The sequence below is a fragment of the Anolis sagrei genome, chromosome Y, assembly GCF_037176765.1.
Source record: "Anolis sagrei isolate rAnoSag1 chromosome Y, rAnoSag1.mat, whole genome shotgun sequence".
In the NCBI taxonomy this organism is placed as follows: Eukaryota; Metazoa; Chordata; class Lepidosauria; order Squamata; family Dactyloidae; genus Anolis; species Anolis sagrei.
In genome coordinates, this window is record NC_090035.1 from 69371506 (window position 1) to 69398833 (window position 27328).

The 27328-nt window shown below is 45.0% G+C and overlaps 2 protein-coding genes across 2 annotated transcripts; both read left to right on the forward strand.

The window, feature by feature from the left end:
* Positions 1 to 379: 379 nt before the first annotated feature.
* LOC137095662 (uncharacterized) lies at positions 380 to 12351 on the forward strand. Its single transcript, XM_067462428.1, has 7 exons — positions 380 to 425; positions 3184 to 3297; positions 4477 to 4590; positions 6389 to 6502; positions 8301 to 8414; positions 10213 to 10326; positions 12125 to 12351. The coding sequence occupies exons 1-7, from the start codon at positions 380 to 382 to the stop codon at positions 12349 to 12351; spliced, it is 843 nt and encodes a 280-aa protein (XP_067318529.1).
* A 5069-nt stretch (positions 12352 to 17420) lies between these two features.
* On the forward strand, positions 17421 to 23512 carry LOC132780937 (protein RoBo-1-like). Its single transcript, XM_067461473.1, has 4 exons — positions 17421 to 17517; positions 21931 to 22098; positions 22440 to 22442; positions 23331 to 23512. Exons 1-4 carry the CDS (start codon positions 17421 to 17423, stop codon positions 23510 to 23512), a joined length of 450 nt encoding a protein of 149 aa, XP_067317574.1.
* The last annotated feature ends 3816 nt before the right edge of the window (positions 23513 to 27328 follow it).

Genomic DNA, 27328 nt, shown 5'->3' on the forward strand with positions numbered 1-27328 from the left:
AAAGCAATGACCACACTAGCTGGGGGATTATGGGACATGTCAACTACAGAAGTAACTTTTCCATGGGCTAACATGATGTCTCTAATGCTTTGAACATGGTAAAGGGACAGAATAACTTTTCTCCCCAGCTAAATGTTAAATGGCTTTGTGAATGTCCTCCAAGGTATGTTGTTTGCTAGAGGATAGAAACTTCAGAGGTATCAAAACAAAGCTTTAAAATGGCCACATGATGGCATGCTGGAGCATACTAGTGGTCCTTTGTTGAATTGAATAACATCTGCTCTACCTTTCTTCTCTTTTCAGCCCTTCAAGTCAAAGAAACCTCCTGGTCAAATCATTTGTTTCCTGATCAGAGTAGGCATTACCAATTCCCAGAATCATGAAGCTGTTTATCCTCTTACTTTTTGCTACATTGGTAGCTACAGGTAAGTCTAATAGTACAGCGGCGAAGGCATTTGTATGATCAGGAGAACCCTTCAGATATCATTTCCTAGGGCTGCAGTTTCATGTGCCTCAAGCTGAAAAGGTCAGCTTTGGGCTGGGGATCGCATTCAGTAGTTCCTAACTGTAAACATAAATCTTCAGGTGTTATGAGGTTGGAAATCCAGTTTGTAATCCTGTGGCTGCTGACAACAGATAGAATGTGTCATTAAAGACGTTCATGGCCAGAGTCACTAGGTAGCTGTGAATTTTTTGGCCTGTATGGCCATGTTCCAGAAGCATTCTCTCCTGATGTTATGCCTGTATCTGTGACTGACATCTTCAGAGCAACCTAATAGATAGAATTTAATGGTAGCTGGGGCTTGTTGCTCCTGTGAGATGATGACTCTACTCCAGGGTTCAATCTGGAAAGCAGCTATCCAAGGTGCTGAGCACCTTTGTCATTTAGAGAATTGCCATTTTAGAGAACTGCTCCATTCATGAGGGGGAAGAGGGTGTTTTTGCTCCCTTTCAGCAAAGTAAGTGCCTAAGAATAAGAGTGAAGTAAGATGACACTATGATTATCGGAGGAGGTCCTTCTCTCAGTTCCACCCCCGTCCCAAGCATGGCTGGTGGGAATGAGAGAAAGGACCTTCTCCATGGCTGTCCCCCACCTCTGGAACTCCCTTCCTAAGGAGTTAAAGATGGCCCCCTCCCTCCCTGCTTTCAAGAAACAGTTAAAGACATACCTTTGCTCACTGGCTTACGAGGAGTAGTTGTTGGTAATACTTCCATTATACCTCTGCTTAATAGTTGCCATCCGTATCCATGACCTGCTCACTCCACCAGACCAATAGATATCTTGAGCAATGATTAATAAATTTGCCCCAAATTGGAAATTATTGTTTCCATTCAATGTTTGATGTTTTGTCTTATGTCTGCTATAACAGGCTGTTTTTTTATTTCATTTTAGTTGTTAAGTTATAATTCGAACTTATACATTGGGTTGTTTAAATTTTGTTAGTATGGATGTATTGTTGTTGTGTTTGGGCATTGAAAGTTTGCCTTTTATGTTTGGAATCAGCCCTGAGACCCTTCGGAGAGAGAGAGCAGAATATAAATAAATTATTATTATTATTATTATTATTATTATTATTATTATTAAAAAGTAGTCCCTAAGAAATAGTGGTTTATGTGGCACAGCCTGCTCTCCATTCCTGCATTGGCTGCTGAAGAGGAAGGGTTTGTCTCAGCTGCTCCATAAGTAGGGCAGGTAAGAGGGTTGGCTTGGCATGGCTGCCTGCCTGCCTTCTCCCTCGGCCCAGGAGTGCTAGGGATTCAGTACCACAGTCAGCGCCTCGGCCACAGTTCTGAGCTTGGGGAGTGGGAAACTTGGAGCTCCGTATTTCTGCTGCTACCCCATCCCAACTCCTATGGTTGTGTGGCAGGAGTGAGTAGCCCCTTCCCCTCATCTGTTTTCTGAGGCCAGTGGGGTGCTTTGCCATTTTGGGGGGCCTGCCAGTGGCACACGTGGTTGAGTGGACACCGTCATTTTCTCTTCCTGGGGACAGCAGGCCGAAGACCTGGAGGGTTCAGCCTCTTGGGTCTCCCTTCCTCTAGGCAGTTGTGTATCTGTGTGCAGGATTGGTTGCCCCCTATATCACTCTTCTCTTGTGGCTTGCCACGGCATAAGAGCCAGGTCCTGAGCTGCTGCCATTTCAGGCGGCTCTGAGGCTTTTTTGGCTTGAGTTGTGGGGGACAGGGTTTTTACCCGCCCCCAGTAGCATGGTGGAAGGGGGCCCAACTAGGCTGCATGTTTTGCTGTGTAGATGTATTCATGCTTCAGTTTAAAATATGCAAAGCCATCTCTCTTATTCTTTCCCATCCCTGCTCACTGGGGATACTGGCCCAGTGGCCTTAAAAATTATTAAGGTGGGCTCAGTCAGCAACATGGAATTAAAATAAAATAACACATAATAAGTTAGGTGAACTTTGTATAATATTTCATTGGGCCACTGGCAATGCCCAGATGGGACCCATGTGCTTATGGCTCTAGCCCCAAGATGAGTCCTAGGCTGGCAGCGATTTTGGGCTAGCCATGTGGCCTCCATGTAGGTGATCATCTTGGGGGTGACCATGCAGCTTTCAAGGGGTGGCCATTTTTAATAGGCCTCGTGCTTGACCAGCAGCAGCCATTTTGTATGCTATTTAGTTAATGGATCCAATGTGTTTTATGCTGAATCAATTTTGATATTAATCTATGTTGACTAAAGATTATATAATAGAGCTGATGATAACTTAGGGTACAATATGAAATGAACATACTATGAGGAATATTATTGATTAAAATAATTTTAACTTTAAGAGGCAGATAGATTTGGGATGCATAATAATGCAGCCTTAATGCATTAATCGTAAAAACTTTCCAAATAAAAGAAATATGTAAAGGAAAATGTGTTGGCTCTTACATTGCTTATGCCTTTGTAACCTGTGTTCATGACCAAGTATGGCTCCAAATAAGTGCAAGAGCCCGGCTTGGCCGGAGTCAAAAAGGCTCTAGCCAAGCGCCCGTCTGCTCCAAATACACAGTCAGCATAGGACGACAACAACTTTACAGCTGAAGCCTTCCATCCTCTCGTGCCCGAGTGGCAGTGCTGGAAATGCAGAGGGGGAAGCAGATCCACTCCTCCAGTTCTAGCCCGGCCCGCTTCGCTAGCACGTTTTTACATAGAAAGGCTTTCTCTTCCTGTATCTTCACTTTAGGAACACAGGACAGTGGGAAGGGGGGTGAGAGTTCCAGCCAGCCTGATGGTTTTTCCAAGACAGCAGAATCAATCCCACAGGAGACAAAGTCATCGCCCACGGAGACCAATACAGGTAACATCAATACAACCATTTGTCCTTGGGGCCCCTTGAATACACAAGCTGGCACGGCCCATGAGTCGGCAATGTCAGTGCCATAGCTCTGGAAGTTCCACCCCTCTGGCTAGCAAGCAGGATTTAGGACCATCCACCGATTTGCAGTCGAAATTGTGTGTTGTATTAAGACCTGCAGATTTCAACATTTTGACTCAAACTGCAATGGAGCACATTAATCCAAAACCTGCAATAGCGGAAAGCCCTTCAAAACCAATGAAAAGACAGTCGACCCCTCAAAAGGGACAAGGAGCTTCCCCTCTTTCCAAATGGCCCCACCCCCAATTAACTTACACCAACTTGAATTTTGGTAGGATCCCAATCCTGTCACCATAGCAGGTGAGTATTTGCATAGTGGCTTTAAGGAAGGCTGTCATTTCCACCCCAAGGACCACATTTATTTCCTGTGATCTGAAATCCCTTTTAAGTATGGAAAGCATCATACAATGAAAAATTGACAAGGTAGAAAAGAGGGCAGGATTTTTAGGGCCTTTTTTCTACCACCTAATATTAATATTAGTATTTCCCCCTTGGGAATTGTCCCCCCAAAGGCCAAGGAGAGATGACTGCACTGTTCACTATACATCCTTCGATTCTGCTGCCCGCCTTAATAGGAATCGGGGGCTTGCCCCCAATCTTGCCAAATGTGGCATCAAGTCGGCCTTTTGCCTTCTCCCAGTTCATCCCAAAGACACTGAGCTGTTTTTGCCTTTAATGGTGCTTAATCCATGGATAAGACCCTCTCTATGAGAGCTCAGTTTCCTGCATGGCCTTAGGAAAGCTTAGCACCTTTTTGGAATGTCCCCTCAAGTCATAGACAGATTGAAAGCAATGGTTCACCACCTCGATAATTGTTGCTATTGGGAAATCAGGGGCAGGAGAATGTGTTGCGTTGCTGTCCACATGCCGACAACTGACTTTGGAATTAGACTTCCCTTAGCGGCCAAAGACGGAGGGTCCGTTCACTCAGAGGACATCAAACATTACAGCTCACTTCCTGAATTCTCTCATGGGCCAGGTGGCAGTGGTGGAAATGGGGAGGGGGAAGCAGTTCCCCTCCTCCAGTTAGTTCTAGGCTGGCCCGCTTGGCTAGCCAATGCTTTCTTATAAAGGCTCTCTCTTCCTGTATCTTTGCTTTAGGCACAAAGCAGGACGAGGGGGGGAGCGGCACTTCCAAGTCGTCCCAGGAGAAATCTGATGGTTCTTCCAAGACTTCACAGGACACAAAGCCATCATCCAAGGACACCAATACAGGTAACATCGATACAACCATTTGTCCTTGGGGCCCCTTGAATTCACAAGCTGGCATGGCCCATGAGTCGGCAATGTCAGTGCCGCAGCTCTGGAAGTTCCACCCCTCTGGCTAGCAAGCAGGATTTAGGACCATCCACCGATTTGCAGTCAAAATTGAATAAACCTGGTCCCCATCATCAATACTGGGCTACTCTTTTGAGGCCCTTAAGGGCCACCTGTTGGAGTTGCGCAATTCAATGAGTTGGACACCTTACTCAAGAACAATAGACAAAATTTTGAGGCCAGAGTGTATCGATAATTTTAACTGCTGTTTAAAGAACGAGATAAAAAAACCGGAAATATGCGTAAGACGATGAACAAAAAGAGAAAACCAAAAAGAGAAAAGTGGACCAATTTGACTAATGAGTTACTTCTTTTGATATATCCCAGATTATAATAAAGGCAAATTCAGCCAGTGCACATTCACTAGTTCAGTATTTGAACATTACCTATATTGGTTATGTTGATTATACCGGCAGCGCATGTTTGCTTTAGGATAAGTATTTTGGAATGGAGGCATTTTGGTTTTCCCCGCTGAGATGGGATCTCATTGGAAACCAGCTGTGGATACAGGTAATGGCACCCACAAGGACAACCCATGGTGAAAAGGCAGCAGTGGTCAGACTATTCAAATTATAAAGCGGGCAGCCCTTTCAGCAAGTGCCCCCCACCCCCCACCCCCCGCCACCGCCAGCAACAGAGGGCTGTGTGCTGGGAATATTCCTCCCCGGGTGTGTGTTGTATTAAGACCTGCAGATTTCAACATTTTGGCTCAAACTGCAATGGAGCACATTAATCCAAAACCTGCAATCGCGGAAAGCCCTTCAAAACCAATGGAAAGACAGAGTCGACCCCTCAAAAGGGACAAGGAGCTTCCCCTCTTTCGAAATGGCCCCACCCCCAATTAACTTACACCAGCTTGAATTTTGGTAGGATCCCAATCCTGTCACCATAGCAGGTGAGTATTTGCATAGTGGCTTTAAGGAAGGCTGTCATTTCCACCCCAAGGACCACATTTATTTCCTGTGATCTGAAATCCCTTTTAAGTATGGAAACCGTCATACAATGAAAAATTGACAAGGTAGAAAAGAGGGCAGGATTTTTAGGGCCTTTTTTCTACCACCTAATATTAATATTAGTATTTCCCCCTTGGGAATTGTCCCCCCAAAGGCCAAGGAGAGATGACTGCACTGTTCACTATACATCCTTCGATTCTGCTGCCCGCCTTAATAGGAATCGGGGGCTTGCCCCCAATCTTGCCAAATGTGGCATCAAGTCGGCCTTTTGCCTTCTCTCAGTTCATCCCAAAGACATTGAGCTGTTTTTGCCTTTAATGGTGCTTAATCCATGGATAAGACCCTCTCTATGAGAGCTCAGTTTCCTGCATGGCCTTAGGAAAGCTTAGCACCTTTTTGGAATGTCCCCTCAAGTCATAGACAGATTGAAAGTAATGGTTCACCACCTCGATAATTGTTGCTATTGGGAAATCAGGGGCAGGAGAATGTGTTGCGTTGCTGTCCACATGCCGACAACTGACTTTGGAATTAGACTTCCCTTAGCGGCCAAAGACGGAGGGTCCGTTCACTCAGAGGACATCAAACATTACAGCTCACTTCCTGAATTCTCTCATGGGCCAGGTGGCAGTGGTGGAAATGGGGAGGGGGAAGCAGTTCCCCTCCTCCAGTTAGTTCTAGGCTGGCCCGCTTGGCTAGCCAATGCTTTCTTATAAAGGCTCTCTCTTCCTGTATCTTTGCTTTAGGCACAAAGCAGGACGAGGGGGGGAGCGGCACTTCCAAGTCGTCCCAGGAGAAATCTGATGGTTCTTCCAAGACTTCACAGGACACAAAGCCATCATCCAAGGACACCAATACAGGTAACATCGATACAACCATTTGTCCTTGGGGCCCCTTGAATTCACAAGCTGGCATGGCCCATGAGTCGGCAATGTCAGTGCCGCAGCTCTGGAAGTTCCACCCCTCTGGCTAGCAAGCAGGATTTAGGACCATCCACCGATTTGCAGTCAAAATTGAATAAACCTGGTCCCCATCATCAATACTGGGCTACTCTTTTGAGGCCCTTAAGGGCCACCTGTTGGAGTTGCGCAATTCAATGAGTTGGACACCTTACTCAAGAACAATAGACAAAATTTTGAGGCCAGAGTGTATCGATAATTTTAACTGCTGTTTAAAGAACGAGATAAAAAAACCGGAAATATGCGTAAGACGATGAACAAAAAGAGAAAACCAAAAAGAGAAAAGTGGACCAATTTGACTAATGGGTTACTTCTTTTGATATATCCCAGATTATAATAAAGGCAAATTCAGCCAGTGCACATTCACTAGTTCAGTATTTGAACATTACCTATATTGGTTATGTTGATTATACCGGCAGCGCATGTTTGCTTTAGGATAAGTATTTTGGAATGGAGGCATTTTGGTTTTCCCCGCTGAGATGGGATCTCATTGGAAACCAGCTGTGGATACAGGTAATGGCACCCACAAGGACAACCCATGGTGAAAAGGCAGCAGTGGTCAGACTATTCAAATTATAAAGCGGGCAGCCCTTTCAGCAAGTGCCCCCCACCCCCCACCCCCCGCCACCGCCAGCAACAGAGGGCTGTGTGCTGGGAATATTCCTCCCCGGGTGTGTGTTGTATTAAGACCTGCAGATTTCAACATTTTGGCTCAAACTGCAATGGAGCACATTAATCCAAAACCTGCAATCGCGGAAAGCCCTTCAAAACCAATGGAAAGACAGAGTCGACCCCTCAAAAGGGACAAGGAGCTTCCCCTCTTTCCAAATGGCCCCACCCCCAATTAACTTACACCAACTTGAATTTTGGTAGGATCCCTATCCTGTCACCATAGCAGGTGAGTATTTGCATAGTGGCTTTAAGGAAGGCTGTCATTTCCACCCCAAGGACCACATTTATTTCCTGTGATCTGAAATCCCTTTTAAGTATGGAAACCGTCATACAATGAAAAATTGACAAGGTAGAAAAGAGGGCAGGATTTTTAGGGCCTTTTTTCTACCACCTAATATTAATATTAGTATTTCCCCCTTGGGAATTGTCCCCCCAAAGGCCCAGGAGAGATGACTGCACTGTTCACTATACATCCTTCGATTCTGCTGCCCGCCTTAATAGGAGTCGGGGGCTTGCCCCCAACCTAGCCAAATGTGGCATCAAGTCGGCCTTTTGCCTTCTCCCAGTTCATCCCAAAGACATTGAGCTGTTTTTGCCTTTAATGGTGCTTAATCCATGGATAAGACCCTCTCTATGAGAGCTCAGTTTCCTGCATGGCCTTAGGAAAGCTTAGCACCTTTTTGGAATGTCCCCTCAAGTCATAGACAGATTGAAAGCAATGGTTCACCACCTTGATAATTGTTGCTATTGGGAAATCAGGGGCAGGAGAATGTGTTGCGTTGCTGTCCACATGCCGACAACTGACTTTGGAATTAGACTTCCCTTAGCGGCCAAAGACGGAGGGTCCGTTCACTCAGAGGACATCAAACATTACAGCTCACTTCCTGAATTCTCTCATGGGCCAGGTGGCAGTGGTGGAAATGGGGAGGGGGAAGCAGTTCCCCTCCTCCAGTTAGTTCTAGGCTGGCCCGCTTGGCTAGCCAATGCTTTCTTATAAAGGCTCTCTCTTCCTGTATCTTTGCTTTAGGCACAAAGCAGGACGAGGGGGGGAGCGGCACTTCCAAGTCGTCCCAGGAGAAATCTGATGGTTCTTCCAAGACTTCACAGGACACAAAGCCATCATCCAAGGACACCAATACAGGTAACATCGATACAACCATTTGTCCTTGGGGCCCCTTGAATTCACAAGCTGGCATGGCCCATGAGTCGGCAATGTCAGTGCCGCAGCTCTGGAAGTTCCACCCCTCTGGCTAGCAAGCAGGATTTAGGACCATCCACCGATTTGCAGTCAAAATTGAATAAACCTGGTCCCCATCATCAATACTGGGCTACTCTTTTGAGGCCCTTAAGGGCCACCTGTTGGAGTTGCGCAATTCAATGAGTTGGACACCTTACTCAAGAACAATAGACAAAATTTTGAGGCCAGAGTGTATCGATAATTTTAACTGCTGTTTAAAGAACGAGATAAAAAAACCGGAAATATGCGTAAGACGATGAACAAAAAGAGAAAACCAAAAAGAGAAAAGTGGACCAATTTGACTAATGGGTTACTTCTTTTGATATATCCCAGATTATAATAAAGGCAAATTCAGCCAGTGCACATTCACTAGTTCAGTATTTGAACATTACCTATATTGGTTATGTTGATTATACCGGCAGCGCATGTTTGCTTTAGGATAAGTATTTTGGAATGGAGGCATTTTGGTTTTCCCCGCTGAGATGGGATCTCATTGGAAACCAGCTGTGGATACAGGTAATGGCACCCACAAGGACAACCCATGGTGAAAAGGCAGCAGTGGTCAGACTATTCAAATTATAAAGCGGGCAGCCCTTTCAGCAAGTGCCCCCCACCCCCCACCCCCCGCCACCGCCAGCAACAGAGGGCTGTGTGCTGGGAATATTCCTCCCCGGGTGTGTGTTGTATTAAGACCTGCAGATTTCAACATTTTGGCTCAAACTGCAATGGAGCACATTAATCCAAAACCTGCAATCGCGGAAAGCCCTTCAAAACCAATGGAAAGACAGAGTCGACCCCTCAAAAGGGACAAGGAGCTTCCCCTCTTTCCAAATGGCCCCACCCCCAATTAACTTACACCAACTTGAATTTTGGTAGGATCCCTATCCTGTCACCATAGCAGGTGAGTATTTGCATAGTGGCTTTAAGGAAGGCTGTCATTTCCACCCCAAGGACCACATTTATTTCCTGTGATCTGAAATCCCTTTTAAGTATGGAAAGCATCATACAATGAAAAATTGACAAGGTAGAAAAGAGGGCAGGATTTTTAGGGCCTTTTTTCTACCACCTAATATTAATATTAGTATTTCCCCCTTGGGAATTGTCCCCCCAAAGGCCAAGGAGAGATGACTGCACTGTTCACTATACATCCTTCGATTCTGCTGCCCGCCTTAATAGGAATCGGGGGCTTGCCCCCAATCTTGCCAAATGTGGCATCAAGTCGGCCTTTTGCCTTCTCCCAGTTCATCCCAAAGACACTGAGCTGTTTTTGCCTTTAATGGTGCTTAATCCATGGATAAGACCCTCTCTATGAGAGCTCAGTTTCCTGCATGGCCTTAGGAAAGCTTAGCACCTTTTTGGAATGTCCCCTCAAGTCATAGACAGATTGAAAGCAATGGTTCACCACCTCGATAATTGTTGCTATTGGGAAATCAGGGGCAGGAGAATGTGTTGCGTTGCTGTCCACATGCCGACAACTGACTTTGGAATTAGACTTCCCTTAGCGGCCAAAGACGGAGGGTCCGTTCACTCAGAGGACATCAAACATTACAGCTCACTTCCTGAATTCTCTCATGGGCCAGGTGGCAGTGGTGGAAATGGGGAGGGGGAAGCAGTTCCCCTCCTCCAGTTAGTTCTAGGCTGGCCCGCTTGGCTAGCCAATGCTTTCTTATAAAGGCTCTCTCTTCCTGTATCTTTGCTTTAGGCACAAAGCAGGACGAGGGGGGGAGCGGCACTTCCAAGTCGTCCCAGGAGAAATCTGATGGTTCTTCCAAGACTTCACAGGACACAAAGCCATCATCCAAGGACACCAATACAGGTAACATCGATACAACCATTTGTCCTTGGGGCCCCTTGAATTCACAAGCTGGCATGGCCCATGAGTCGGCAATGTCAGTGCCGCAGCTCTGGAAGTTCCACCCCTCTGGCTAGCAAGCAGGATTTAGGACCATCCACCGATTTGCAGTCAAAATTGAATAAACCTGGTCCCCATCATCAATACTGGGCTACTCTTTTGAGGCCCTTAAGGGCCACCTGTTGGAGTTGCGCAATTCAATGAGTTGGACACCTTACTCAAGAACAATAGACAAAATTTTGAGGCCAGAGTGTATCGATAATTTTAACTGCTGTTTAAAGAACGAGATAAAAAAACCGGAAATATGCGTAAGACGATGAACAAAAAGAGAAAACCAAAAAGAGAAAAGTGGACCAATTTGACTAATGGGTTACTTCTTTTGATATATCCCAGATTATAATAAAGGCAAATTCAGCCAGTGCACATTCACTAGTTCAGTATTTGAACATTACCTATATTGGTTATGTTGATTATACCGGCAGCGCATGTTTGCTTTAGGATAAGTATTTTGGAATGGAGGCATTTTGGTTTTCCCCGCTGAGATGGGATCTCATTGGAAACCAGCTGTGGATACAGGTAATGGCACCCACAAGGACAACCCATGGTGAAAAGGCAGCAGTGGTCAGACTATTCAAATTATAAAGCGGGCAGCCCTTTCAGCAAGTGCCCCCCACCCCCCACCCCCCGCCACCGCCAGCAACAGAGGGCTGTGTGCTGGGAATATTCCTCCCCGGGTGTGTGTTGTATTAAGACCTGCAGATTTCAACATTTTGGCTCAAACTGCAATGGAGCACATTAATCCAAAACCTGCAATCGCGGAAAGCCCTTCAAAACCAATGGAAAGACAGAGTCGACCCCTCAAAAGGGACAAGGAGCTTCCCCTCTTTCGAAATGGCCCCACCCCCAATTAACTTACACCAGCTTGAATTTTGGTAGGATCCCAATCCTGTCACCATAGCAGGTGAGTATTTGCATAGTGGCTTTAAGGAAGGCTGTCATTTCCACCCCAAGGACCACATTTATTTCCTGTGATCTGAAATCCCTTTTAAGTATGGAAACCGTCATACAATGAAAAATTGACAAGGTAGAAAAGAGGGCAGGATTTTTAGGGCCTTTTTTCTACCACCTAATATTAATATTAGTATTTCCCCCTTGGGAATTGTCCCCCCAAAGGCCAAGGAGAGATGACTGCACTGTTCACTATACATCCTTCGATTCTGCTGCCCGCCTTAATAGGAATCGGGGGCTTGCCCCCAATCTTGCCAAATGTGGCATCAAGTCGGCCTTTTGCCTTCTCTCAGTTCATCCCAAAGACATTGAGCTGTTTTTGCCTTTAATGGTGCTTAATCCATGGATAAGACCCTCTCTATGAGAGCTCAGTTTCCTGCATGGCCTTAGGAAAGCTTAGCACCTTTTTGGAATGTCCCCTCAAGTCATAGACAGATTGAAAGTAATGGTTCACCACCTCGATAATTGTTGCTATTGGGAAATCAGGGGCAGGAGAATGTGTTGCGTTGCTGTCCACATGCCGACAACTGACTTTGGAATTAGACTTCCCTTAGCGGCCAAAGACGGAGGGTCCGTTCACTCAGAGGACATCAAACATTACAGCTCACTTCCTGAATTCTCTCATGGGCCAGGTGGCAGTGGTGGAAATGGGGAGGGGGAAGCAGTTCCCCTCCTCCAGTTAGTTCTAGGCTGGCCCGCTTGGCTAGCCAATGCTTTCTTATAAAGGCTCTCTCTTCCTGTATCTTTGCTTTAGGCACAAAGCAGGACGAGGGGGGGAGCGGCACTTCCAAGTCGTCCCAGGAGAAATCTGATGGTTCTTCCAAGACTTCACAGGACACAAAGCCATCATCCAAGGACACCAATACAGGTAACATCGATACAACCATTTGTCCTTGGGGCCCCTTGAATTCACAAGCTGGCATGGCCCATGAGTCGGCAATGTCAGTGCCGCAGCTCTGGAAGTTCCACCCCTCTGGCTAGCAAGCAGGATTTAGGACCATCCACCGATTTGCAGTCAAAATTGAATAAACCTGGTCCCCATCATCAATACTGGGCTACTCTTTTGAGGCCCTTAAGGGCCACCTGTTGGAGTTGCGCAATTCAATGAGTTGGACACCTTACTCAAGAACAATAGACAAAATTTTGAGGCCAGAGTGTATCGATAATTTTAACTGCTGTTTAAAGAACGAGATAAAAAAAACCGGAAATATGCGTAAGACGATGAACAAAAAGAGAAAACCAAAAAGAGAAAAGTGGACCAATTTGACTAATGGGTTACTTCTTTTGATATATCCCAGATTATAATAAAGGCAAATTCAGCCAGTGCACATTCACTAGTTCAGTATTTGAACATTACCTATATTGGTTATGTTGATTATACCGGCAGCGCATGTTTGCTTTAGGATAAGTATTTTGGAATGGAGGCATTTTGGTTTTCCCCGCTGAGATGGGATCTCATTGGAAACCAGCTGTGGATACAGGTAATGGCACCCACAAGGACAACCCATGGTGAAAAGGCAGCAGTGGTCAGACTATTCAAATTATAAAGCGGGCAGCCCTTTCAGCAAGTGCCCCCCACCCCCCACCCCCCGCCACCGCCAGCAACAGAGGGCTGTGTGCTGGGAATATTCCTCCCCGGGTGTGTGTTGTATTAAGACCTGCAGATTTCAACATTTTGGCTCAAACTGCAATGGAGCACATTAATCCAAAACCTGCAATCGCGGAAAGCCCTTCAAAACCAATCAAAAGACAGAGTCGACCCCTCAAAAGGGACAAGGAGCTTCTCCTCTTTCCAAATGGCCCCACCCCCAATTAACTTACACCAACTTGAATTTTGGTAGGATCCCTATCCTGTCACCATAGCAGGTGAGTATTTGCATAGTGGCTTTAAGGAAAGCTGTCATTTCCACCCCAAGGACCACATTTATTTCCTGTGATCTGAAATCCCTTTTTAGTATGGAAACCATCATACAATGAAAAATTGACAAGGTAGAAAAGAGGGCAGGATTTTTAGGGCCTTTTTTCTACCACCTAATATTAATATTAGTATTTCCCCCTTGGGAATTGTCCCTCCAAAGGCCCAGGAGAGATGACTGCACTGTTCACTATACATCCTTCGATTCTGCTGCCCGCCTTAATAGGAGTTGGGGGCTTGCCCCCAATCTTGCCAAATGTGGCATCAAGTCGGCCTTTTGCCTTCTCCCAGTTCATAGAATCATAGAATCATAGAATCAAAGAGTTGGAAGAGACCTCATGGGCCATCCAGTCCAACCCCCTGCCAAGAAGCAGGAATATTGCATTCAAACCACCCCTGACAAATCGCCATCCAGCCTCTGCTTAAAAGCTTCCAAAGAAGGAGCCTCCACCACACTCCGGGGCAGAGAGTTCCACTGCTGAACGGCTCTCACAGTCAGGAAGTTCTTCCTAATGTTCAGATGGAATCTCCTCTCTTGTAGTTTGAAGCCATTGTTCCGCGTCCTAGTCTCCAAGGAAGCAGAAAACAAGCTTGCTCCCTCCTCCCTGTGGCTTCCTCTCACATATTTATACATGGCTATCATATCTCCTCTCAGCCTTCTCTTCTTCAGGCTAAACATGCCCAGTTCCCTAAGCCGCTCCTCATAGGGCTTGTTCTCCAGACCCTTGATCATTTTAGTCGCCCTCCTCTGGACACATTCCAGCTTGTCAATATCTCTCTTGAATTGTGGTGCCCAGAATTGGACACAGTATTCCAGATGTGGTCTAACCAAAGCAGAATAGAGGGGTAGCATTACTTCCTTAGATCTAGACACTATGCTCCTATTGATGCAGGCCAAAATCCCATTGGCTTTTTTTGCTGCCACATCACATTGTTGGCTCATGTTTTACTTGTTTCCACGAGGACTCCAAGATCTTTTTCACACGTACTGCTCTCGAGCCAGGCATCCCCCATTCTATATCTTTGCATTTCGTTTTTCCTGCCAAAGTGGAGTATCTTGCATTTGTCACTGTTGAACTTCATTTTGTTAGTTTTGGCCCATCTCTCTAATCTGTCAAGATCGTTTTGAATTCTGCTCCTGTCCTCTGGACTATTGGCTATCCCTCCCAATTTGGTGTTGTCTGCAAACTTGATGATCATGCCTTCTAGCCCTTCATCTAAGTCATTAATAAAGATGTTGAACAGGACCGGGCCCAGGACGGAACCCTGCGGCACTCCGCTCGTCACTTCTTTCCAAGATGAAGAGGAAGCATTAGTGAGCACTCTCTAATGCTTCCTCTCAAAGACATTGAGCTGTTTTTCCTTTAATGGTGCTTAATCCATGGATAAGACCCTCTCTATGAGAGCTCAGTTTCCCATCATCAATACTGGGCTACTCTTTCGAGGCCCTTAAGGGCCACCTGTTAGAGTTGCTAATACCTCAAAAATGGACAGGGAGCTTGTTGAAAGATCGGGGATGGGCAAATGTGATTTTGCTTTTGTCGTGTTGGGAGTGACTTGAGAAACCACAAGTCGCTTCTGTTGTTAGAGAATTGGCCGTCTGAAAAGACGTTGCCCAGGGGACGCCCAGATGATTTTGATGCTTTTATCGTCCTTGTGGGAGGCTTCTCTCATGTCCCCGCATGAGGAGCTGGAGCGGATAGAGGGAGCTCATCCACCTCTCCCCAGAATCGAATCTGCGACCTGTTGGTCTTCAGTCCTGCCGGCACAGCGTTTTAATCCACTGCACCACCTGCGAATGTGATGCGTTGCTGTCTGCATACCAACAACTGACTTTGGTGTTAGGTGTTCCCTAATGGCTGAAAGGTTTTGCACAGGTTATGCAGTACCATCTCTGGAGTTTTGCTACCCTATCACTACATATGGACTATTGAAGCAGACCTAGCTTTTTGGCTACAATATTTGACTGGTTTCCATGGGGTTTCATTTTGGAGACCTGGACTACTGTTGAAAAATGCCTCACAGGTTGCATCAAGTTCTTCAGGCGATTGGTTTTGGAGTCTATTTTAATGAACACTTGTGCAGAATGATGGCCCACACATTGGCATACAGAAGGTGTTACGACTGACCTCATTTTCCTGGAATCTTTTCCTATTCTGGTGGCTGTATCAATATGGACATGCGAGTTTACTAACTCTACAGTCCATTTTTGATTTGGCAACAGGGACACTGTTCAAGCTATTAACTCTCTGACTTCTGAATCAATTATGATTATGGGGGCTGTTTCTTACACTTCAATGCCTTAGACATTACATCTGGTTTCGCGCTTTTCACATCATGGGAACCAATATCTCCTTGGCCAATGTTTTGTCCCCTATATAGATGGAGCGTTTCAGATACCAGATACCCAATGTTGATATCCAGCAGGAGATCATGCCAGACTATCCAAACATCCAATTCTATATTTTCTCAGGAGAAAGGGTTTAGACCCACAAACCAGATGGTGTCAGGAATAGCCTTCTTATTTAAAACTCAAAGTTTTTCATATTGATAAATTGTTGGAGGGATGGACATGGGAATATGGTAGGCCTCAGGACGATAGACAGCCCATCTCATCAGGGGTTTTTAAAAGGTTTGAATCAGGTTTAGCAATCAGTGTGTTTATCCCCATACGAAGAATCATAGAATCATAGAATCAGAGAATCAAAGAGTTGGAAGAGACCTCATGGGCCATCCAGTCCAACCCCCTGCCAAGAAGCAGGAATATTGCATTCAAATCACCCCTGACAGATGACCATCCAGCCTCTGTTTAAAAGCTTCCAAAGAAGGAGCCTCCACCACACTCCGGGGCAGAGAGTTCGACTGCTGAACAGTTCTCACAGTCATGAAGTTCTTGTAGTTTGAAGCCATTGTTTCACGTCCTAGTCTCCAAGGAAGCAGAAAACAAGCTTGCTCCCTCCTCCCTGTGGCTTCCTCTCACATATTTATACATGGCTATCATATCTCTTCTCAGCTTCTCTTCTTCAGGCTAAACATGCCCAGCTCCTTAAGCCGCTCCTCATAGGGCTTGTTCTCCAGACCCTTGATCAGCTTAGTCGCCCTCCTCTGGACACATTCCAGCTTGTCAATATTTCTCTTGAATTGTGGTGCCCAGAATTGGACACAGTATTCCAGATGTGGTCTAACCAAGGGGTAGCATTAGAGGGGTAGCATGACTTCCCTAGATCTAGACACTAGGCTCCTATTGATGCAGGCCAAAATCCCATTGGCTTTTTTGGCCGCCACATCACATTGTTGGCTCATGTTTAACTTGTTGTCCACGAGGACTCCAAGATCTTTTTCACACATACTGCTCTCGAGCCAGGCGTCCCCCATTTTGGTCGCATGAAAAGAGCTCCTTTTCATGCGACCACTCTTACGGCTTTCTTTGGAGCACTTAGGGAGAGTGAATTGGTTGCTAGTTCTAAAGAAGACAATTCCTGAGGAGCTCTTATGTTGGCAGATCTCCAGTTATGCTTCCAAGCAGTTTCAGCTCATCATTAAGAGAGCTAAAACAGGCCAAAAGGCCAAAGGAAATGTTATAAAGCTAACATGCTGTGTGACATCAAATTATGCCCAGTTTGATGATGGCACTGTATGTTGGTGTTAGGGACTTGCCAGCTGCCCCCTTTTTTAATTGCAAAGATACAAATCCACTACAAGCAGTCATACATAAATCACAGAGGTAAATGTTTTTTACAATTTATATAATACAACACTGAACGTATATACAATTTATATAATACAGCATTGGGTGATATAGAGAACACAAGACTATTGTAAATACACAGTGATTTTTACACCAGTCACAAAAGTAGAATATTTCTTGCTCTAATAATAATAAATAACGGCGCTCCATGCAGTCATGCTGGCCACATGACCTTGGAGGTGTCTATGGATGATGCTGGCTCTTTGGCTTAGAAATGGAGATGAGCACCACACCCCAGAGTCAGATATGACTCGACTTAATGTCGGGGAAAAACCTATACTAGGTTTCTGGGTAACATTAAAAGTTTGTAGGAAAAGAAACAAGGTTCCTGCTGTTATTGTTTCTGTTGTTATTGCTGCTGTTGTTATTTTCCCTTTAGCAAACTCAATGCTGACTTGTGAATGTAATAGTGGAGACCATCTATGCTCTAAGGAAAAATCCTGCACCATGGAAGGAGACTGTATTGCAATTGCGTATACATTCGGTAAGTATGTGTGCCAGATTTTCAGATAACTATGGCCCATCTACACTGCGCTATATTCCAGGACCTAATCCCAGATTATCTTCCTATCCCAGATTATTTGGCAGTGGAGACTCATATAATCCAGTTCAAAGCAGATAACCTGGATCAGATCCTGCCAGTCTGCTACTGAGCACAATTCAAAGTGCTGTCTTTAGCCTATAAAGCCCTAAACAGTTCTGGCCCAGCTATCACTGAGGCAAAGCGAGTATATTATGCTTCTTTGATAGCGTCTGCTAACTCATGCCCGGCAAAATTGTTAAAAATAATTCGATCTCTAACGACGGTTCCTACCGTCCCAAAAAGTGGTGATCAGGCCCCTTCAGCCGAGGTTTTTCAGAGCTACTTTGCAGACAAGATCTCGCTACTTTGCCGGGACCTCCCCGCTACAATTGATACAGTGAGAGAACTTGAGACTCCGTGGCCACTTGCGGGGCCCATCCTCAACCGGTTCATCCCGCTGGACGCAGGGCTGTCGATAGGCTCATAGCTGCAGCCAGACCGACCACTTGCTCCTTCGATCCGTGTCCCTCTTGGCTGGTGAAATCCTGCTTGGAGGGATTACACGACCCTCTGTTGAAGATTATAAACAGCTCCCTTGAGCAAGGAGTTTTTCCAGAGGGTTTAAAAGAGGCGGTGGTCTCTCCCCTGCTGAAGAAACCAGATTTAGATCCTTCGGTTCCCTCCAGTTACCGCCCAGTTTCGAATCTCTCGTTCCTGGGCAAGGTGATTGAGAGGGCAGCAGCGGAGCAGTTGCAGCAATTCCTAGATGACACAGGTGGACTAGATCCCTTCCAGTCCAGCTTCCGTGCGGGGCATGGGACAGAGACTGTGCTGGTCTCCATCACGGATCACCTTCGATGCCAGCTTGACCAGGGTGGGTCAGCGCTGCTTGTGCTATTGGATCTCACAGCAGCATTTGACACAGTCGACCACAATCTTTTGACCCACCGTCTTGCTGTTGCTGGAGTCAGGGGGACAGCTTTAAACTGGCTGTTCTCCTTTCTTCACAACCGTGGACAGTGAGTGGAGAGGGGAGGCCTGGTCTCTGAGAGGTCCCCTCTATCTTGTGGGGTTCCTCAGGGGGCCATTCTCTCCCCTCTGTTATTCAACATCTATATGCGACCACTTGCTCAGCTAGTTCGAGGTTTTGGGCTTGAGTGTTATCAGTACGCCGATGACACTCAGCTGGTGCTGAAGATGGAAGGCCGACCGGACTCTGTACCCGATTGTTTCCATCAGTGCCTCAAGGCCGTTACTGGATGGTTGCGTGCCAGCAGGTTGAGGGTGAATCCAGCAAAGACGGAGATCCTATGGCTGGGTCGAACGGGCAGTGGGGACATCCAGCTGCCTACCCTGGATGGCAAGGCACTATGCCCATCATCACTGGTAAAGAGTCTGGGAGTCCTTTTGGACCCTCTGCTGACGATGGAAGCCCAGGTCTCCGCCGTTAGCAGAACCGCCTTCTTTCATCTGCGGCAGGCTAGACGGCTGGCCCCCTCCCTGTCCAGGGACGACCTAGCTACAGTGATCCAGGCCACGGTCATCTCAAGACTGGACTACTGTAACGCTCTCTACATTGGCCTTCCTTTGTCGGTGATCCGGAAGCTCAAGTTGGTACAAAATGCAGCTGCTCGGCTTCTTGCGGGAATTCCAATGAGATGCCACATAACACCAATCTTACTACAGCTGCATTGGTTACCAATTGAGCACCGGATCACTTTCAAAGTGATGGTACTCACCTTTAAAGCCTTGCATGGTCTGGGGCCGATGTATCTGAGGGACCGCCTCACCCCCTACCAACCCCAGAGATCCCTCCGTTCTGAGGACCAAGATCTATTGGAAGTCCCCAGTGTCAAGACCTTGCGTCTAACAGCAACCAGACACAGAGCCTTCACAGCAGTGGCACCATTACTCTGGAATACTCTGCCACCTGAAGTCCGTGCCTTGCGGGACTTACCAGTTTTCCGCAGGGCATGTAAGACATACCTGTTTCGACAGCCCTTTAATGTTTGATAGTGTTGTTTTAAAATTGTTTTAAATTGCTTTTAAATTTTGTTAGATTTTAGCTAGTCTTGTAAGCCGCTCCGAGCCCCAGGGGAGTGGCGGCATATAAGTTTAAATAATAAATAAATAAAATAAAAAATATCTGTCCAAATGTATCTCCCTCTGTTAACCACCTTGGAAGTTAAGATCTTCTGGAGAGGCCTGCTCTCGGTCCCACCTCATTTGCAGAAGTGACTGGTGGGGACGAGAGGAAGGGCCTTCTCAGTGATGGCCCTTCAGCTGTGGAACTCCCTCCCCAGTGAAATTAGATTAGCTCCCTCCTAACCTTTAGAAAGAAATTAAAAACTTGGCTGTTGGACAAAGCCTTCTCAGAGTAAGGACTGGAATGGCTCCTGGATTTTGACAATTGGTTTTAATGCATAGATTTTTTCTTAACTTTTATGGTTTAATGTATATGCTTATTGTTTTTATATGTTTGTTCGTACAGCATTGAATTGTTGCCAGTTTACAAGCCACTCTGAGTTCCTTTTGGGGTGAGAAGGGCAGAGTATAAATATAGTAATTAAATCTATATAAATAAAAATGTAATGTTCGTTTGTGGGATTAACATAACTCAAAAACCACTGGACAAATTGACACCAAATTCAGACACAATACACCTATCAGGCCAAATGAGTGACCATCACTCATAAAAACACTGAAAACAAAGTGGAAGAGACTTAAAAGCCATAATAATAATAATAATAATAATAATAATAATAATAATAATAACAACAACAATCATCATCATCATCATCATCATCATCATTACAACGCATGAGCAAAACCACATATATACACATATAGACATACATACACACACAAAACACATATACATGGACTGGGCCACAGCAACACATGGCAGGGGATGGCTAGTAGTAAATAAATAAATAGATATGAGATCCACTCTGAGTGGTGTCGGAGGTCTTGGGTGATGAGTTCACGGGTATAGGGTAAGAGGGGTAGGGGTTTGATAAGAAGGGATAATTGTACCATTGTTAATAGTCTGTATAAGATTCACATTATGTTTCTGTATAACATTTTGTTAACATTTTTATGTTTCTTTTTCTTCCCTTTTTTCATTTACACAATTTTTATTAAAAAACTGGAACGCAATTGCAATTCAAAATAAATACATTGTAGCTGAAAACATACAAAAATCAACAGTCAAACAGAATCAAATTCTTTGCAATTTTCAATTAATAACATCACATACAAGGGAAGAGCCCCTGGTGGCGCAGTGGGTTAGAGCACTGAGCTGCTGAGCTTGTTGACCGAAAGGTTGCAGGTTCAATTCCGGGGAGAGGCGTGAGCTTCCGCTATTAGCCCTAGCTTCTGCCAACCTAGCAGTTCGAAAACATGCAAATGTGAGTAGATCAATAGGTACCGCTCCAGCGGGAAGGTAACGGCGCTCCATGCAGTCATGCCAGCCACATGACCTTGGAGGTGTCTATGGACAACGCTGGCTTTTTGGCTTAGAAATGGAGATAAGCATCACACACCAGAGTCAGACATGACTGGACTTAATGTCAGGGGACAACCTTTACCTTTTACAAGGGGAGAAAACAGAAAAGTGGAAGGATATCATTCCAGAATCTAGGGACTGCCTCTGAAAAGGCCTTATCTTATTTTGCAAATCCCATATTTGCATAGCATGCCTCTTCCATACCATTCAACTATTCCATTGGACAAGGAATCCTCTGCCATCCCACTTTTGCAGCTTTTTAAGTAACGTCCTAATTTGTTGTCGAAAGCTTTCATAGCCTGAAGAACTGGGTTGCTGTGAGTTTTCCGGGCTGTATGGCCATGTTCCAGAAGGATTCTCTCCTGACATTTCGCCCACATCTATGGCAGGCATCCTCAGAGTTTGTGAGGTCACACCCTCTGATGATGCCTGCCATAGATGTTGGTGAAACGTCAGGAGAGAATGCTTCTGGAACATGGCCATACATCCCGGAAAACTCACAGCAATGTCCTAAGTTCGCTATTCCTCTAAATCCTGGGTTGTTTTCCTCAGTTGGCATCATGTGCGTCAAAGTGAGTTCAAAATTCAAAAGCAGTTTGAACTCAGCTCAGGAGGAGGAATAAGAGGAGGGGAAAAGAAAGCTTGTCCTTCCCAGTAACTTCAGGCAAAAGCAAACTTTGCCAACTTGAGCATACTCTGATGTTATCTAATCACACGTGTCTCTGTCTTAATCTGTTAGCTGCTCCAGGGCTTGCTGTATTCATCTCATAATAGGACATGGGGTTTTCACTGCTTTTCCCATTGGTTTCAACAAAAGTTGGCATTCCCAATACTAAAATCTTCCCCCTCTTTTTTTTTTTAAACAGATGAAAAAGAAACGTCATCAGATTTGTATCTAGGTTGCCAGCCAAAGTCAGCCAGTTTTGATCAATGCAGTGAAGAGAATATATTCATCTCAGCAGGGAAAGACTTTTACCTGAATAGTCAAGCCAAATGCTGTCACAACAAGGACAGGTGTATCACGGACTTAGCCCGTAAGTGAGATGTTTTGGAGTTCTCAGGAAAAGGTTGGCTTCACGGTTGCTTTTGATGTATTTCATTTGTATTTTCATCCTCTTCTTATTCATACTTTTCTTTTATGCCATGACTTGAAATATCGGGCACACAAGAAGCCTCTTTAAAAAAAGGATTTCAACAGGAAACCATTCCTGTTCTGTATAAAGGTCCAGATGAGCATTTAGAAACAGTTGGAAGGCAGATAGATAGATAGATAGATAGATAGAGAGAGAGAGAGAGAGAGATAGGGGCATGCAACAGGAATGTAGCATTCTCAGTGCTTACTTACATAGGCGATCCAAGTGTGGTGTCCTGGTAGTGGGTACGTAGGTTACTGTGGAGCCCTATTCTTGACCTACATGTTCTCCCGCAGTGAGGGCATCGGTTTCCAGGTGGAAGGTGGTCTTGATCAAGGTTGGCTTGAGGCGCCTTCTGAAGGGAACTATTTCTAATTGGCAAATTGGTGATTCTAAAAAGACAAGCAGTCTCCGTGAGGTTTGAAGCAAAAATCCTTTTGTTGCAAGTGCGGCTGCACAAGGACAGAAACAGCCTGACAAGTGCCATTTGATTTTTCAGTTCATTCTTTATACCATTTTCTCCTATCGTGTCATGAACAGATCATGAACAGATCCACCCTCTTCCAAACTTCCTTTCAAAAACATGTTCTTTCACCTTCTTCCATTTCGGTGCCAACAAAACTGATAACCTTCGGCATACTTCGAGCAAACATGCATGTTATGACTTCAAATTCTTGGATGTCATCCTGTCCCTTATCCTTCAACTCTGCATCCTGTGCTTTCCAAAACTCTATCTCTCTTTTGCCCTCGCTCTTCTGTAGGCCAAAGGACAAACCTCTTTCTTGGGCTTGCATTTCTGCATTTTCAACATATCTTTCACCTAATAAGCTCTATTCACCCCTTTACTTCCTCTTAGCACGTTTCTCTCTTTTGCCCTCCATTCGTGCCTCTTCAAATTCTACAGCACTGCTGATCACAGCTGACCTCACAGCATTCTCAGGTCTCCTGTAAGACTAACATGGTCCCTTACTTTCCAACAACTGCCATCCCAGCTTTTGGGAAATGGATAATGGGAAAACTGCCTTTTTGCTCTGCACTTTTTCATTTTTTACCAGCTGCTTGGAAGGGTGTTATTTTGGATGGACATTTTAGCTCAGTGGTATGTTTACTCTTGCCTTTTCTCATCTCTTTAGTAACAAAGGAGTCCAACAAGACTTCTAATATGATGTGCCCCTCATGCTTTGCTGCGAGTCCTGAACCCTGTAATCCCACGAAGATAAAGTGTTTTGAGGCCCAGGACCGATGCGTCAACATCACTGGGAAACTCATGAATGGTAAATTAGCATCCAGTACATTTCTTCTTATTTCTTATTAATTTTGTGATTGTGTGCCATTGAGTCATTTCTGACATGGCTACTTAAGGTGAACCTACCATGGGGTTTTCTGGGGCAGAGAGTGTGTGACTCACCAAAAATAATCCAGTGGGCTTTCATGGCCAAGCAGGGATTCCAACCCTGGTTACAGAACACAAAGCACGCATAAGTTCTTATGAATATCTATCTATCTCATCATTAAAAATGACCAGTATTTTGCATCAATTACTCAGTTAAGTTCACCTAATGCCCTCCTGGGCACACAGAAGGCTGGGCAACTTGGAAAGCGCTGAACAGGCTGCGCTCTGGCACCATGAGATGCAGAGCCAATCTTAAGAAATGGGGCTACAAAGTGGATTCCACGACATGCAAGTGTGGGGAAGAGCAAATTGCAGACCACCTATTACAATGCAGTCTGAGCCCTGCCACACGCACAGCAGAGGACCTTCTTACAGCCACACCAGAGGCACTTTAAGTGGCCAGCTTCTGATCAAAGGAAATTTAGTATGATACCAAGTTTTTAACTTTGTGGTTTTTTCTCATCTATATAAATAAAAATGTAATGTTCATTTGTGGGATTAACCTAACTCAAAAACCACTGGACGAATTGACACTAAATTTGGACACTATTTATTTATTTATTTATTTATTTATTTATTTATTTCCGTCACTTTTACCCCGCCCTTCTCACCCCCGGGGGGGGACTCAGGGCGGCTTACAAAGGAAGGCACAATTCGATGCCTTGTCACATATACATACATATATAAGCAAATTAAACAATTACATATTAAAATTTAAAAACATCACTACACAAAATACAATAACACAGTAGTAGGCTAATCCTGAGCTCAGCGTTCGAAGTTTTGTAAATCCATTCCGTCTCATCAAATTCCAGCTCGTCATCAGGTCTTTCTTTAGCTGCCTTGATGTCCAAATGCCTGGTCCCATATCCAGGTTTTCAACTTTTTCCTAAATGAAAGGAGGGACGTTGCCGATCTAATCTCCCCGGGGAGTGAGTTCCACAGGTGGGGGGCCACCACCGAGAAGGCCCTGCTCCTCGTCCCCGCCAATCTCACTTGTGATAAAGGCGGGGTCGAGAGCAGGGCCTCCCCAGAAGATCTTAGGTTCCGAGGTGGGACGTAGAGGGAGATCCGTTCGGACAGATACACTGGGCCGGAACCGTATAGGGTTTTGTAGGTCAAAACCAGCACTTTGAATTGTGCTCGGAATTGGATCGGCAGCCAGTGGAGCTGACACAACAGGGGGGTGGTGTGCTCCCTGTAAGTCGCTCCGGTGAGCAATCTGGCTGCCTCCCGCTGGACCAGTTGGAGTTTCCGAGCAGTCTTCAAAGGCAACCCCACGTAGAGTGCGTTGCAGTAATCCAATCGGGATGTAACAAGAGCGTGGACCACCGTGGCCACTATACCCCTAACAGACCAAGAATGAACATCACTAATAAAACCCTCCCAAAAACAATGGAAAGAACTTTAAAAAACCCCAAAAGCTAAATGATGAAAAGCTAATTGATGATACAGAAAAGAAGGGAAGGAAGGGGAGAAAGAAAGAATGTGTGTGAGAAAGAGGGAGGGAAAGAAAGAAGGAAGAATGGAAGCAAAGAACGAAGGAAGGAAAGAAGCAGAGAAGGAAGAAAGGAGAGAAAGCAGAAGGAAAAGAAAAGGGGAAGGAAGGAAAGATGTGGAGAGGGAAAGAAAATAAGGGAAGGAAGGAAAAAGAGAGTGAAGGAAAGAGGGAAAGAAAGAGAAAGAGTGAGGAAAGGAAAGAAGGAAAGAGAGGAAGAAGGATGGAAGGAAAAAGTAAAGGAAGGAAAGAGGTAGAGAAGGAAGAAAGAGAAAGAGAAGGAAAAGAAAAAGGGGGAAGGAAGCAGAGGTAGAGAAGGAAGGAAGGAAAGAAGAAAAGGGAAGGAAGGAAAGAGGGAGCGGAGGAAGGAGGGAAGGTTGGCCACAGCAACTTGTGGCAGGTACAGCTAGTATATTATAACTGTATTCTCAATTCACTGGACCAGTGGCATACAGAGGAGGTGAGATGTGAACCACTCCAATGGCTCTAGATTTGGCTGCTTTGGGTCAGATTTCCCCTGGGCTCATAGTGTATGTGTGCATGCAAAAATGATTAACAAATAGAATAGAAACAGAGAAGTCTTCTGACTTTTTCAGTCACATGAAACATGAGTTGCATTCACAATCACAGTTTTGAATATTTTATTGCCAATAGCTGGCATTTAGTACTGCGGTTATGGATTCATAAACTACAGTGACATATCTATAACTATTCCATATTTAGTAAGACTACATAGTTTTACTGTAGGGCTACAGAAATGCCATCCCTCTCCCGCTTGCCTTAAGAGCCAAAAACCGGGTTGGGTAATGGAGGTTCATAAACAACATCATCATTATTATTGGAGCCCCCGGTGACACAATGGCTTAAACCCTTGTGCCAGTATAATATAAATGGATTCCTGAATATGTACACACAAACAAAAGTACCACTTATACAGAAAGTAAACAATAATAGAATTCAGCATGCAGTTATATAAACATGTTGTACTGTTCAATTTCACAGTGATGTCCAACAATATTGTGTAAATTTTGGTACAGTCTCTTAAAAAAATATCAATGTCGTATCTTATTATGTTGAGTTGCTTATGGATCAGCCACCCACGACCGGTTTCAGCCTTACTTCAGGCCTTCTTCTGGTGGACTGAAATTATTGTATAAATCAAAATTTTGCTACAATTACATACATATTGAATATCATATACTAGAATACACTTAAAGAAACTTGCTAAGTCTTAACATTTGTTATTACAACAACATTTGTTGGACATAGCCATTAAATACCATGTGTTACAACACATTTAAGGTACTTACAGAGTTATACACTTGAGAAAAAAACAAAGAAAGCAGAATGAAGGTGGAGGGGAGAATAAGCAGAAGTTTGGAGTCTTTTGAGCATATGCAGACTGCCTCAAACACACCACTGAGCCTTTGCATGCTCCAGAATTTGGAAAGGGGAAAATGATGTTTCAGTGGTTAAAGCATGCTTTAATTTGGGAATAGGTTAAGACACTGAAATAATTCAAGATTTCCCATACTTTGGTTCAATCATTCATTATAATGACCTAGAAGAGTAGCTTTGAAGAATAAGACAAGATCCTCAAGTATCAAGATGTATCAGGGCCTTATGAGAGTGAGGTGACCAATGGGTTAAACCCTTGTGCTGGCAGGACTGTTGACCAAAAGGTTGGCGGTTCGAATCAGGGAGTGGATGACCTCCCGTCTGTTGAGCTCTAGCTTCTCATGTGGGGAGATGAGAAGGGGGACCCATCTCATTTTCTTCCCTTCCCCACTGTTGATAGAATTGAGTGCAAAAGTATATTGCATATTTCTTTATTTACAGTCAGTATAGAATCCTACCTAATAATAATCCATTCACTCAGTACAGTGTTTACATTAGGTTGAGATTAGAGCCCCTGGTGGCACAATGGGTTAAACCCTTGTGCTGGTAGGACTGCTGACCAAAAGGTCAGTGGTTCAAATCAGGGAGAGGGGTGAGCACCCGTCTATCAGCTCCAGCTTCTCATGTGGAGACATGAGAGAAGCCTCCCACAGGATGGTAAAACATCTGGGCATCCCCTGGGTAATGTCCTTGCAGATGATCAAGTCTCTCATGCTAGAAGCAACTTGCAATTTCTGATAGGAGGGTCTGAAAATGTCCCTCTTTTGTATCTCCAACGGTAGCTGAAAAGGGATACTTAGGCCAGGAGATGGTAATTAGTTATGCAAATATGCCTAAGAAAC